Below are 15,671 nucleotides of genomic sequence, written 5' to 3'. Positions count from 1 at the left end.
AAGTCGATGATGTTTTACCCATTGCGTAAAATGACTAGATGTCTGAAATGGAAACTACAGATATTTCTTAGTTCACTGGTCAAAATAGTTTTGAAATCTCACTTGTTCTATGAATTAAATATTGGAAAAATACATTTTGAGTGCTAAAGGTATAGCCCAATAGAGTGCTGAAGTTATGACTTTGTAGGCCAAATTGAAACACAATGACTTGGTTGCAATGTATAGGATCCACTGAAGAGATTGATGTGCAACTTTGCAATCAAAACCCTTGCAAATCCAAGAAAATGCTTTTAAAATAGCTGTCCACTGTAATGACCACTATGCATGGTCAACCTTCTCTAGAATCCTCAGAGTCTTAAAATGCTTACATTTTTTTTTGCAAAAGTATTTCAAAGTAGGCCTACTTACTTGTCTGATTTTCCATGCATTTAACCAAACAATGTCATCCACTTAGCCAATTTAAATTCACATTTCAAGTTTGGGTTTATTAGTTATTCCAGTCAAACCCAAGCACACAGTGAAACAATAACATTACTTCGGCTCCTCAGGGAAATTATAGACACACTGAGGTAGACACAAACAGAATACATATATGCAACACATAAACCAATTTTATGCTATGCATGGTAGAATTAAAAGTAAGTCATTTTTATCAAGCTTGTATATTTAAGTTCAGTAATTTCACTAAAATGGCAATGAAGATTACTTATTAATTGTCATTTAAGTGAAATTACTGAACTTAAATATACAAGCTTGATAAAAATGGTCATTTTAGAAGAAAATTTCAAATGGCATTTAGAGGCTTTTGCATCTGAACTCTTCATTTAGCACCTTTAATCAACACTGATGGAGACCAGGGACATGTAGCCTTCAAGCCAATCCGTTTGTTCAGCTGCATGGCAAATGATTAAGCTCAGCTCTAGATTTGACTTCAGACAATACAACTGAAAACTACTCTGTGAAGGCTGTTAGAAAGCACAAATATTCCACTCCACAGCAGACTGAAGTTTATAAGGCAGGCAAAGAAATGACTTGTTTTTGTTTTTTTAATCAAAATGACAAGCTATATAACAAAAAATATATTCTAAGAACATTTTGCCAGTTACATTCCCAATATGAAAATGTTCTTAATGTTTCCATGTACGTGTTCAAAACGACCCAGCTTTTTTTTTTAATGTTTGTTTATCTTGGTTATGTGAACGTACAGGGAATATTCGATTCCGTTCATGTTCTCTGAAGAAGTTCATCCAACATCCAACTAAAATATGTTTGGAACTTCCATGAATGATGTAGCTATACGTTTTTGTGCTAATGTTTTGACATTTTTTAAAGACCAGATAACTTTGAACAAGCTAACATTAAACAACATTTGTTCATTACTATGAGATAACCTTGCCAGAACATATGAGCCAAAGTTTTGAGAACATTTCCTGTTAGCTGCATAGAAGTTGATGTCTCTAGTCCTGCCATTTGGGTGGCCAGCATGTGCCTTTGGAACAACTATTACACACACGAGGGGCTGGTGGATGTCCTAATCCTTCTGATGTTTATGGGTTTGCACAGCCAGCTGGGTGGCCAGTCGGCATCCACTAAAACTGCTTTATTAAATCATTTATCTGGGTTTAAGAAGTGTTGGCCTGGGTGTCTTCTTGATGAAGAAAGCTCAAGCACTTTGAAGACTGTCCTTCAGTAGTTCCTGCACCTTTTGACCTCTGAACTTTCTAAACAAACATTCTCCCACCCCCACACATGTTTTCTAAAGTAGAATCGCATATGTCCAAATAGTTTTTCCAAGTTCACCTCTTAAAAAGTCTCTCAATTTTTTGTCAGTGGTTATTTGCCATATTGTCCACAGATCCTGCTATTTTAGGGGATTCATTGCAGCAAGAGACCTTATGCTATATTGACAGTTAAGAAGACACGTTTTTGAACAAGCTGAGTTAGTTGAGGTTACTGACCACCTACAGTGGCATGGAATATCTAAGTCAGAGGCACATTTTGTTGGCAGTCACACCATTAAAAATCTCTCTCTGTCTTGTTAAGGCTGCATCACCTTTTTCAAAGCCAGTGTAGGACCAAGTTTTGCAAACAAACTTAGTGAGCCCCTCAGGGCCTATAGCCTAGAACAGCTGTACTCCCATAAACTGAACCATTCATAAGGTGATATGTCCTCTCGCAATAACTAATGGCAATTATAATAGTACAAAATGGAATAAAATACATTGACTTGACATATTATGGAAATGCAACAATGGTCAATCGATATGGGGTTTTAATGGGACCAGTATAAAGAGCAGGGTGGCTGATATAATTGTAATAGTTGGGCCCAAATATCACTAAGAGTAAAAATGTATAATAAATAAAAATCCATTCTAATACATCGAAAATAGATTTTTTCACTACTAGTAGGCTAATATTTTCAGCTGAACAATAAAAAAAATAATATATATATATATATATATATATAAATTGTTAGGCTACTTGAAATAAAATAAATGTTAACTGAACTAAGCTAAACTGAAATAATAATCAATAAAATCAATAGCTAGGGTAACAAAAATGACAAAATCATTTAAATTTAACCAAAATAATTCAAATGAAAGCGGAAAACATACATTGAAAAGTAATAAAGAGTATAATAGTATATAGGCTATGGCCTATCTCAATGATGCTAAAATACCACTGCGTCTGTTAATTGGCCAAATATGCCGAGTCTGTGTAGTCACTATCTCTCACCATAGAGTCTCTCACACTTAAAACTGTGTTATTTTATCACTGTATCTTTAAATCTTGCAACCAAGTCCAACACTTTTAAACACATTCTTGTCGATAACATTCAGCACCACAGGCTTTATATGGACTACCTGTCGGGACGCCCCCATTAAACCACAGACAGTCCCCGGAATGCTCAAATGACGTCACGGGTGCTGGCAGTCACGTGCCCCGTTGGCAGGTTTTGATAAGCGCTTGCGCGAGTCTCGAGCTGAGCGCATCTCTGAAAACGTATAGAGAAGATGAGGCACAACCCTCCCAGAGGGATTGTTTATACGTGATGGAGGAATAACTCATTTGTTTGATGAAAATGAATGGAAATACACAACTCCCTTCTTCCGTTCTGTGATTATTAATCAGAATAACGGCGCGTGCTTCAATGAGCGTGTCTTCTGAATCGTCGTCCTACTGAAACAGTGAGTGTGTGCTATGCTCATTTCTATTTAATGGTTACGGACATTTGTTTCTTTTAAAAATGTTAAGCGTCAATGGGTGATAAAACGATACATTTGAGGAATTTTAAAGCAATATATTGTATAAACATGTAAGACTGACCGGAGATGGAGTGGCACCTGTCATCACACGTCGATAATTGTGCGCTTGTTTTGATTCTGATCGTGTATTTACACACCGTGTGATGGTTGTCATCACATAACACCATTTTCTGGTAAATCTAGAAATGTGTCTGTTATTATAATTCATATGTGTCTGATTTAAATGCCATGGCCCTTATGATTTATGAATTATTGTAAGGCTGACCAAGCCCAGCTGTCTGGATGCAGTATCATCTTCATATGTATTTATTTCACCATGTTCTCATGTTTGTTTATTAGTTAAGCTAAACGTGCAATGTTCTATTTTTACTTGCACCTAAAATGTATCCAAAATTCAAAAGAGGATCTGTTTTTCCTGCAGGGACATAACCACAATAGGCATTATAGGAAATGTGTGCTACTGCTATTAGATGATATATATGCTCAAATATCAGAGTTACAAAGAGATTCATGCATTTTGTCTGGTGAGATCATGTAATGTTGAGCAAACCATGACAAATTTGCAAAGGTATTTCAGAGGTTGCTCGAAGCATCCATCATCTACTTTGGAGATTTAGCTTTGATCCTGGATTTAGAGTCGGTTGTGATTTATATCTGGATTCAGAGAAATTTCATGAGCTTGTCCTGATGTTGAAGTGTGATATTTGCCTGTATATCATTTGCATTTCACGTCACTGTAATTGCATATTTTGTAATTAATAACAGTCTTTGCTAGACTAACTTTAATGTATTTTAGCAATGTTCTTTAATTTCAATTGGGTGTTCCTTTTATAATGCATCATGATATTACAGTAATTGTATGTTGAGACATTTTGACTAATACAATTCTTGTTTGGTTTTATTTTCTCATCCACTTTGGAAAGCAGGATTTGTTTCAAAACTTTAGCTGTTTCAAGTTTGTCAAGTTAAACAAATACATTACTTTATAAAAGGTCTTAAAGGGATACTCCACTTTTTTTGGAAATAGGCTTATTTTACCACTCCCCCAGAGTTAAAAAGTTGAGTTTTACCATTTTCAAATCCATTCAGCCGATCTTCTGATATTTAGAAGAATATCAGTAACCAGACAGTTTCTGGTCTCATTGACTTAGTACAGTAGGGAAAAAATATACTAAGGAAGTCAATGAGACCAGAAACTGTCTGGTTACGGATATTCTTCTAAATGTCAAAAAAATCGGCTGAATACATTCAAAAACAGTAAAACCGTTACAACGGTAGTGGTAAAATGAGCCTATTTCCAAAAAAGTGGAGTATTCCTTTAACACAAATGTTACAGTAAATGGAGTTGGAGAAGAATTACTGCCTGTCCTATACCTTGGTAAAGTCTCCTTGACAAAACATTTCCACATTGAAATAGCTTGCCTGCCTCCTCCTATCCAAAGTATGCAGATGTCTGCTTGTTTCCCGGCATGGTGCAAAGGAATCAAATGTCCGCCCTGTGTCTTAAGCAGGACCAGATGCTCGGCCAAATGTGCTGCAATAGTTCCCCCTTCTTGTGTTTTCCTCCAGGCCTCACTGCTGTCCCAGAGCTGTGCAGTATCTGGAGCCTGTTGGCCCATGGAGCCCTTACTCAGGGCCACAGCCCATAGCTCCAGCACAGCTGGATAAGATCATGCTCATTTTTATGGGCAGACTGTTAAATTGGCTTATCCTGTGGCTTCTACACGCTACAGGTTGCTGAAAGAAGGGCAAGGCGTATCGTGTCAACAGCCGTAAGCATGCAACAGTTCTAGTTAAAATTATTGGAAAACGGTGTTTTGTTTGGGACAAGGCTTTTCCCTGATATGATGAGTCATGTAATGCTGCTCTCTGCTGAAGTGGTTTTAAAACATAGTTCAGCCAAAAATGCCATCATCTCTTATTCGCCCTCAAGTTGTTCCACTTCCAAACATGTATGAGTTTCTTTCGTCTGCTGAACACAAAAGAAGATATTTTAAAGAATGTTAACCAGACAGTTGACGGTAGCCATTGACTTCCATAGTAGGAAAACAAAATACTATGGAAGTCAATGGCTACCGTCAACTGTCTGGTTAACATTCTTTAAAATATCTTCTTTTGTGTTCTGCAGACGAAAGAAACATACAGGTTTGGAAAAACTAAAGGGTGAGTAGGCTAAATGGTGACAATTTTTGAGTGAACTATTCCTTTAATGCCATGAGCAAAGGTGTCAAATTAATTTTAGGTCAGGATTGGGCAAAACATCACAGTGAGATTTTTATTTTTATTTTGAATATTATGTATTATTATAATATTAGGTAATTCTATTTTAAAATTAAATATATAAAATATTATTGCATATTTTTTTGAAGTTTTTTAATATGCTGCTTTAATTACAATAGATATTCGGATTTTATCTGAAAAGTGAGCAATCGAAAAATAAATGGACATAAATGTTGTTTATCATTTGATAAATAATGCATTTATAATTTTTAAATAAGTAATTTTAGTTTATTGGTTGTGCACATCTTTTTATTTCTGGATATTATGTAAAGTAATAATAATTTTTTTTTTTTAATGGACCAGTACTTTGTGTGCAAATCCAAGATCACATCATGCATCCACTCACAACCTCTTACAACTTACAGATTTATGTCCATTATGTGAGGCTGTTTTCCTATTCTGAGGTATCATTCTGTTGCGTTGTGCTTTCTGTGCTGTGTTTACTGGTCTGGAACTTGTCCAGTCATTTAAACTGGAAAAGGGAACCATCGATCTCTTACTCCAATTCTTCGGAATGATGAGTATGAAGTTGGTGAAGGAGTTCCTTATTTGTATGGCTCAGACACGCAGTGTAATTTTCTTTCACGACTTGTCCATGAATTTCCTCTGCGTAGGACGCATTCGGGTATCTCTGATGTAAGAGCCATTTCCAACGCACTTCCGGGCGTTTTTGAGTCTCTCTTTTTGACGTTACCATGGTGTTTCTCAATATGGGAGCGACTTCCTACGAGTTGTCTGAAAAGTGTTGAGTCAGTGCAAGAGTGTCTATAATTGCATCACATAACGATGAAATGTGCCTCAGGGCTTTCCAGTACAGCGTGCCTGACTTTAATATTATAACTGTATAATTCTCTGCAATTTGCCTGGAATTTAGCTCTAACTTGTCAATTTAAGCTTGCCTTTCTTTTCCTCACCAGCAGTTGTTATTTAACTGTTGACGTGTGATTGTGAGGTCCTCATTATTGCATCATTATCTAGCTTTCTGCTCATCTCTGACTCTTTTTTTATTAGTTTTATGTAAGTATTTTCTTTCCCCCTTGCATTTTAAGGAGAATGCTAAATATTCACTGGCTTTTCTTCATGGTTGCCATGGTGAGGATTATAATTTCTCTCTTCTGATGGTGGAGAGGGCACAGCCAGCCTCTGCGGATGGCGTGGTTGTTGGACCGAGAGATTATGTCTAAATATAATCCTAAATCTCTCACGTAACATGTGACACATCTGCTATATTTTCTTCTCAATCTGTCTGGAGAACATTACGTGGTATCTATCTTTCTAGAACAACGTGGGTGTGATTAGATCTTGATGTCTTCGATTGTTTATGCAAGTAGTTTGATGGGATTATGTTTTCTTTGTATGTGATGTTGTTGAGCAGAACATGTGAAAACGGCCACAGTCGAGACATCTGGAACAAAGTGTGCATCTTTGTCATTGCATGTTGTAGAGAGTCCTCCTTTAAAGCCAAAAGGTTTATGAGGATGAGAAGGATTAGAGTTTTAAGGCCTCTATTTATTCTCGGCATCTAACTGGGATCATGAAATCTGCAGATGACTTGTCACCATTTCCAAAATGTTTGATTAGAAACAGCAACTTCCCGTTTTACACCGTCAGCACAGCACCACCGGTTCCTCAATTGACAAATTTCTTCACTTCAACACTCCGTCACGACAAAACAACTAGTCAGTAGGTCAGTTTCAATTCCTAAGCTCTTAAGCCGTGTCCCGTGACTCTGTTGGCCATTACTGTAAATCACAAAGAAGCCATTTGCTATAAAGCTGCAAGCCATCAAAGACCTTTTAGACGGTGTCTGTTACTGTAATGTTGACTACTATGGTATTTTATTTTTATGGTAGTATGGTAGTACTTGTTCAGGGAAAAATACTACTGCTGTTTACTAATTTCAAAGTAGAGCCAGACCGATATATCGGCAGGCCGATATTATCGGCCGATATTAGGCATTTTCCAAACTTTCGGTATCGGCAGTTTTAATGGCCGGTAAATGAATATTTCAAAAATAAAATAAAAACGGATGGAACACGCTTGAACCATGTCATGAGTGTTGGAGTATAGTTTGTCCACCAGAGGGCACTCTACACCATCCCGAGTTGGTCACGAGACATACATTGCTTGAATAACAATTAAAAGGACACCCCCAACTCAAATAAGCATGAAAAAAGTGTGACTATCATCCAGTTTTGCTGCTGTTAAATAAGCCGAGAGTGAAGCGGAATTAGCTAGTAATAAGTACGTCACGTTGTTACAGTGTAGTTGACTGACTGTGCTTTTAACTTTTGACAATGTGACTGAAGTATTTCTTTAATAGCGCGTGACAGTTATAGCAATGAGACGTGTCATCTCTCCTTGGCCTGTTATATTCAAAATCTCTGTTTTTCAATTTGCAGTATGACGTTATCCATTGCTAAATTATGGCTCATCATAGACTAGCTAACCACAAAGCTAGCTAATGCCACTATCATCAGTCTGTTCTGTTGTGACAATAAAAGAAACAAGTTTCTTTTTAAAATGCATGATCATATTATTTTAGTTAAAACTCATAAATAACTACACATAAATAATGTTAAGGAAATCTGTTAATGTTTTGTTGCGGGTTTCCGAAAAAAAAAAAAAAAAGAGTATCGGCCGATATATCGGATTTTAAAACGAGCAAATATTTTTATCGGTATCGGCCTTCAAAAGTAATAATACTCTTTTGTAGGTAAAAATAAAAACCTTTCATATGCATACACCGAGAGCATCACACACCTAGATGGTTGAGTTCAAGTTTAGAGATAACTATAGCCTATTTATAAGTGATTTGGTGTTACTGTATGGCCTGTTATTTTTGGTACGATGAAGGCATGTGAGCATCAGTCATGTGTGATCGAGTATGTGTCAACTTGAGTGTTGTAAAAGCCCCAGGCCTCTTCTGGAAGAGAGGGGAATATCAGTGGATTTAGTGTTAGTGATGCTTGAAGTGACAAACTTTACATTGATTCAGTCTTAAGGAATTCCCTTTATTTTCTGAGCTCTTTTCCTTTTTATGTTTTTTTTCTCCGTTCCTGTGCATTTAATCCACGGGTACAAACTCTGACTCATGCTCAAAAGCATAATAAGGCATATTCTTTTATCCAAGCAGGAACGGGTAATTGCTTCCGTATGTCTAGTTTATATTTCTCGCAAAGATTGTTACATGAGGTTGTGCTCTGCATCTGTGGATGTGTAATGCTAGTCATATCCTTTTGTAAGCACATAGGGGACTAAATGTAAAAATGTGGTATTTCCTATGAGTGTTTTATAAGTTGCACTGTGCTGTGCTGATTTGGTTTTTAAACCCCTCCCGGTTTGAAAAATGATGTTTTCATTTGTAAGGATATTTGAATCTGAGCACCTGGCATTAACAGTATTATAGTCTGCAGCATGTCACGATTCCCTCACCCTCTTCACGTCGTTGTGTTGTTTTTCCAGCACACATAGTCCTCATTCTATGGGGATGAAAATGGAGGAGAAAAGCCTTCGTGTAGCAGACTACTTTGTTGTGGCAGGACTCACCGACTCCTCTAAGCCTCTTGATGAATATGTCCACCCGGAAGATGGTGGTCACCGGAGCTCAGCACAGCTCAAGGCGCCCATCACTGATGTGACGGTGGTGATTCGCTCACTAGGTGAAGAGGTACCTCGAGGGTTTACCTGTGTGGAATGCTCCCCCTCTGGACTCTCTGCCGAACTGAATGGAGGAAGTCTCATGGGGCCGCAGATCTTCCTCTGCTACAGGAGAGGCAGAGACAAACCGCCACTCACAGACCTGGGGTAAGGCTTTAGACTTCAGACATGTTTGTACCAAAACCTACTTCAGGTCATTCACACCAAGAATGATAACTGTAAAGATAACTATAATGAATGAACTATATTAATGCCCACAACAAAGCACAAGAACATTCTGTGTATTATAAGTGCATTGCAGTTATATTGTCTGTCGCTTTAAATACTCAAGCTCCTTAAATTCAGGTGGATTCTGATTGGCTTTTAATGTTTTTACTTGCTTTTTAAATTGTATTATATTGTTGTCTGAGGTCAACTTATGACATTCGCTTGGTTTTTGCATTCAAAAACATCAAAATGAATAAGTTTTGACCCTAGTTTTGAGCCTAGCTGAAAAACACTCGTTTTTTTTATGGGCGTCTCGCATTGAAGACTTGGAAGTAAACGCCCACTGCTGTGAGTGGATAACAGTTTCAACTCACCAATGTTGTAAAATGGCAACCGGAATGATTCGCCCATACATGTTCGACCCAGAGTCCGTGTGTTGCACAATTCCTGTCAGATCCAATATAGACGCCACAGCACCGTTCTTTAATCTTAATTGGTCTGCAAATCCAGTCTTGTTTACAAAACAATCCTCAGTGAAATGAAGCGAACAGACGGACAATGTTTTACCTCATCAGTAGGCACTGCACAATATTTTGTATTGCGCGGTAGCTCGATCCGGTTTGTCATCACCAGGTAGGCATCTATGTTATTTAGATATGCGTGTAATACGCGAATCGGTGGGCGGGGCTAAACTGGCCGTGTTGAAGTAGGCGTTGATCTTCTTCTGAAGGGGTGGTGTTTTATCCTCTTTGACGTCATAGTTGCCCACTTTGAAAAACAAGTCGTCTGCTGAGGCTGGTGTCAATATAAGCTTTTATTGGACCAACAAGGACATTTTCAGTTCTGAAACTTACAGGATATTCTTATAATATGATAACCTCTTAGATGTCAAAATTTGATTTCTCAGTTCATCACCCCTTTAATGTTTTTACTGTTTTAAACAGTAGTTAACCAGCTTTTCTTCTCTTAGTTGCGCCAAAAAGATTGTAGACAACGTTATTTCCTATACCCAATTATTTTCAATACTAGAAAGTATCATGAAAAAGCAAAATATTTGTGCTTATTTTTGTTAAACATCATGTAGTTATCTTAGCAACATGCTAACACTCAATACTATTGGAATCAACTGTAGGCTCTTATGCTACTTTAAATGGCTTTTAACTGAGCTGCTCCCTATGTAGGGAGTTTGAAATCACTCATTTATGGAGTACCATTTATGATGCTGTCTTTTAAGGTAGCTACAAAAATAGGCAGTAGTAGACAGTGGGCCAGCTCAGTTGGTTTTGGAAACTGTTGTGCTTTCACTTTTGTTCAATATCACTAGGCATTCTAGGCATTCACTATCCTCATGTCCTTTCTTTCATGATTCTTAGCGTCCTTTATGAGTGGAAGGAGAAATTGAAGCCGGACTGTCAAATAATACAGACCACGCCCTCTGGCCGCCCCGCCAATATCAGTAGCTCCTCTTCTCAAAGGATCTACATCACATATCGGCGTGCTTCTGAAAATCACTCTAACTCCACACTGGCTGTCACAGACATCTGTGTCATTATTCCTGGCAAGGGAGAGACACCACCACATGCTTTCTGCAAAGTGGACAAGAACCTCAACAGCAGTATGGTGAGGGCTCAGTGCAACAGTCACCCGACACCACTGAAAAGATGATGGTAGAAACCATCACCATATATATATATATATATATATATATATATATATATATATATATATATATATATATATATATATATGCTCTAGTAATTCATAATTATATAAAATATAGTTGAAATAAAATATAAAATAAATGTATATTTTTTTATATATAAAATATAGTTGACCTACTTTGAGATAAAAAAAAATCTAAATTATGACTTTAAAAGTAAAAAGAAATTCATAATTTGAACTTTTTAATCTTTTAATTTTGATTTAGTATGCTACATTTCTATTTAGTATGTCATAATTTCAACAAAATTTGGACTTTTTAATCTTATAATTTGATTTAAGTTTTCTGCTTTCATTACATCATTTCTACTTTTTTATCTCATAGTTACCGAAACTGAAATTATTCGTATTACATAATGTATGCAATGTTGTGACGCCTAAATTCACTTATAAAACAAGTAAATTCAATTAAATTAAATTCAGTCATTTCAACAATCAATTTAAAACAATTAATTTTAGTTTTGTTTTGTATTTTTAAGTTTGACCCTATAATTTTAATAGAGGGCATAACATGGGCAATATAGGACATTACATTCCTATAACATAACTATTATTATTGGCTTGTCAATATCGGCCAGAATTTTAACCTTGGTGCATCTTGTGAAAAAACAAAATGTATTTGGGTAGAAATTACGAGAAATAACATCAGACCGCAAGAAGCAGCCGTGTATATACCTGTATAAAATTTGAAATCAACTTAATTTCTATTTTTCCTGCTTCTACAGTGGGGATCCTCTGTGTACATGTGCTACAAAAAATCTTTGGCCAAAACCAACACACTTGCATTCACAGCAGGTACTGTATCTCAGTCTTGAGTTGGTTTTCACAGTTGTGTGTTTTGTTGTGCATTTTCCAATGAGCAGCAGGAGGGACAGGATGCGTTTATAGTGAAGACCATCAGAACAGAGGGATACTATTGCGGATGAGTGAAACCTGATACTCCCTTAAGTAGCAAGAACAACATGATGTCATTGTTAGGCTTAGTACTCACAGTATACAGTTCTAGGCTTTAGCTGCTGCCTGTGTTTAGCTTGTCATATAAAAGTCTGGGTCAAGTAATTAATTACAGGGCAAACGATTCAGTGATCAGTAATAATTGTTGTCTTTACCAGAGCTCTACAACCTAATTGATGGTCTGTATGGTATGTACAGGTCTTTTGTCCAGATATCCAGAGGAGGACTACGATTCCTTTCCTTTGCCCGAATCCGTGCCCCTATTTTGCCTACCGATGGGAGTGTCCATTGAGTGCTGGCCCTCTCATACCAAATACTCTCTTCCCGTCTTTTCAACATTCGTTCTCACAGGCGCCTCTGGAGAAAAGGTACGGGCACAAAAATCCACGCACGAGCACACTCAAATACACACAGACATTCAGATTTTCAGCAGGTTTTCTTCTCACTGCAGCACCATCATTCTTTGGGAAAATCAGACACAGTAGAAGGTGAATTGTCTTGTCTGCTTTAGCAATGTGCAAAGAATTTAAAGCAGCTAGAAACCGGCACAGGCGGAATATCAAAAGCGCCTGTGAATAATGGGCCTCAGAAAAGAATTGAAAATAAGATGAACATGTGTAATTGGCCTGTTTAATAATGCATTGCTAAAGTGCTGTTTGGGTCAGCTCAATTATGTCAAACACATCAGTACACTTGGCTCACTCTCCTCACTGCTGAATAAGTCTCAAGGCTATTTGTGCTGCAGTATTTAGGTGAGCGACTTCAAAGAAACATCGCTAAGCTAAGATATTCCTGAACTGAAAGGCTGCAAAAATAAATCTTTTGTATCACTTTTTCACTGGGTAGATCTGAGAAAAGCAGATATTGATGGTGATTCCTTTCAAGTAGGCTAAAATAGGCTAAAATCAAGACAGCTTTTTCTTTTTTTTTTGTTCTATGAAACTGTAAACCAACCCAATTCCTAGAAGTTATGTCTCATGACGGTGTATGTCTTGTGCTCTCAGGTTTATGGTGCCGCCATACAGTTTTATGAGCCCTATCCAGAAGAGCGTTTGACTGAGAAGCAGCGATCTCAGCTCGGCCTGCAGGCTAACGGACTCAGGCCCGATGGATCCATGACTGTCCACACCAACAAAAGCATCTGCCTTCTCTCTCACTGGCCCTTTTTTGATGCTTTCCGTAACTTCCTGACCTTCCTCTACAGATACTCCATCTCAGGTCCACACACTCTTCCCATTGAGAAGTGAGTTCTGAGGACAATTTTGGAGGTTGCTGGGCTAGAGCTGAAATTTAAATATCCAAAAAAACGTTTTGCAGCCACTATATAGTAATTTGTTTTATATCTCCTGATTTTTCTCTCAGGCATATTTCCCATTTCATGCACAAGGTTCCTTTTCCTTCCTCTCAAAGGCCACGGATCCTGGTGCAGGTGAGTTTTGTGCATATCGTGTCTTTGTTTGAGCACTGTCCTTCTTGAATGTGTCAAAACAAATGACATTATGTGGTCAAATAGCTGCTAACCCTGGCCCTCATCTCACTTGTTTGTGTGCTTGTTTTTCACAGTTGTCTCCACATGATAGCCTGATGCTGAGCCAGCCTGTTTCCTCTCCGCTCCCCCTGAGGTAAGTCAGACACAAGATACACTTATGGTGACCACCCATCCCGCTTTGCCGTGTATTGCATGGAATTTCCCCCCCTTGTCCCGTACGTCACATATTGAGGAAATGTCCCGCCTTTTTAAGAAAGCATTTTACTTATTACTTTTGCTGCGTAGTTTTCAGCTCTTCGTCATAAGTACAAATACAACAGCTGTGTTTTATATAATATCCAATGGTTGAAAAGAAAGGAGTAAACACGGCAACTCGTAGGTTGTGACGGCTGTCAATCAAAATGTGGACTGGTGATTCGTTTCATATGCTCCCTGTCGGAAAATAAATGGATAATTCGGTAAATTAACATTTTAATTAAACGGAATTTATCTGTTGTTGTTTAACCTGGTGTGGTTGTTTTAAATCACATCCTTTCTAAAAATATGAAAGTTTTTGGTTTGGATTTTTAAAATATTCTTAATATATAATCTAATTTCATGGTGTTTTATATTTTATTTGTTCACTGTTAATTTTGTTGGATTTTTGTGACTTGGTCAGAACTGTTTCTAAAATATTTATCTACATGATTCCTGTGGAAGATTTTTTTCTGGAAGGGTCTAAAGAACCAATCATTTTTATCAGCTGAAAGGCATAATATAAATGTTTTTATCAAGTTAGATAGACATTATATAACAGTTTCAGGGTATGTTTTAGTGTTGGTAACATGTCCCACATTGTCCCACACAAACTTATAATTGTCCCACATTTGGTTTGTTTGATGGTGGTGTCACCCTAGATACACTGAACATGTCTGATGAATGCTGAGCAAAGCACGAAGTGTGGAAATTATATTTTAGCAGGACCTGGTTATGTGTGGTAACTTTATAGCATGTTTAATGTGAGTGGAGACTTCTAATGCAATATTTCGCAATCAGGTTTGCAGATCATATTACACATTCTGCAGAAACATTCTACTCATTTAAACAAAAAAATTATCGGTACTTTCCTGTTATCCGGACCCCACCATATACCATTTCGGAACTATAGTCATCCCTGATTGGTCTTAACCCCAGTGACGGGTAGGTTTAGGGGCGGGGTTAGGGGTAGGCCCTCGTCACTGATTGGTCTTAACCCCAGTGACGGGTAGGTTTAGGGGCGGGGTTAGGGGTAGGCCCTCGTCCCTGATTGGTCTTAACCCCAGTGACGGGTAGGTTTAGGGGCGGGGTTAGGGGTAGGCCATCGTGGGGTCCGGATAACAGGACAGTACCAAATTATCTTTAATCATTTCAAACAATTTAACTTGAAAGGTAAAGAATGATTCATGTAGATTAAAAGTATTTATCTAAATCACTGTGGCAGGATCAGCTCAAGTTCTATAGCAGTTTGTAAGGATGTTGCATTTTTCCATTGTTTGTTGAAACAATATAACATTTTGGTTTGGTTTATTTTTACGTTTATGCATTTAGCAAATGCTTTTATCCAAAGCAACTCAAAGAGAAACAACGCGAATTAGTCAAAGATCCAACAATATTCATAATGTACAATGCCAGATATTGATCAGGAAGCACCTAGCAAACAAATTTAGGTTCTGGGAATGTTCTGGGAACATTAGTTTTTGGTTCCCAGAACGTTCCTAGAACTTTCCCTTAAGGATAGTATAACTCTCATGGGACCATTCGGGAACATTAGGGGAACGTTCTGTGTTTGCTGGGCAGATTAAGTGTTTTTTTGTTTTGTTTTGTACTGTATGTGTTGTTTACATGCCTGTTTTCGCCCACAGTGGCGGAAGGCTCTCCACACTACTGTTGAACCTCGGCCCGAAGAATGCAGTGACTCTGCTTGTGTTAGCTGTGACTGAACACAAGATCCTGGTGCACTCCTTACGTCCGGCCGTTCTTACCAGCGTCACCGAGGCCCTGGTATCGGTGAGTGGAAGACTATTGATTTTCACTCATGCCTTTACCAATCCTGCATGGTTTTGTCTTGCCGTAACTTG

General features: G+C 37.8%; 1 protein-coding gene across 3 annotated transcripts in view; it reads left to right on the top strand.

Moving 5' to 3' along the window:
* The first annotated feature begins 2,946 nt into the window (after positions 1 to 2,946).
* dennd4a (DENN domain containing 4A) overlaps positions 2,947 to 15,671 on the top strand; it is a 37,624-nt gene continuing 24,899 nt past the window's right edge. For 2 of the 3 annotated variants that reach the window (XM_039692106.2, XM_039692105.2), the window contains exons 1-9: positions 2,948 to 3,188; positions 9,012 to 9,353; positions 10,787 to 11,033; positions 11,858 to 11,927; positions 12,285 to 12,454; positions 13,091 to 13,329; positions 13,449 to 13,515; positions 13,650 to 13,708; positions 15,456 to 15,600. In XM_039692106.2, coding sequence (XP_039548040.2) covers positions 9,031 to 9,353; positions 10,787 to 11,033; positions 11,858 to 11,927; positions 12,285 to 12,454; positions 13,091 to 13,329; positions 13,449 to 13,515; positions 13,650 to 13,708; positions 15,456 to 15,600 — 1,320 coding nt within the window. In that variant the 5' untranslated portion in view covers positions 2,948 to 3,188; positions 9,012 to 9,030. Of the gene's footprint in view, positions 3,189 to 9,011; positions 9,354 to 10,786; positions 11,034 to 11,857; positions 11,928 to 12,284; positions 12,455 to 13,090; positions 13,330 to 13,448; positions 13,516 to 13,649; positions 13,709 to 15,455; positions 15,601 to 15,671 lie in introns of all 3 variants that reach the window. The other variant, XM_039692107.2, reaches the window with a different exon arrangement.

This window comes from Pimephales promelas, chromosome 10 (genome assembly GCF_988280905.1).
Source record: "Pimephales promelas chromosome 10, fPimPro1.hap1.1, whole genome shotgun sequence".
NCBI lineage: Eukaryota > Metazoa > Chordata > Actinopteri > Cypriniformes > Leuciscidae > Pimephales > Pimephales promelas.
This window is presented reverse-complemented; position numbering and strand designations above follow the sequence as displayed.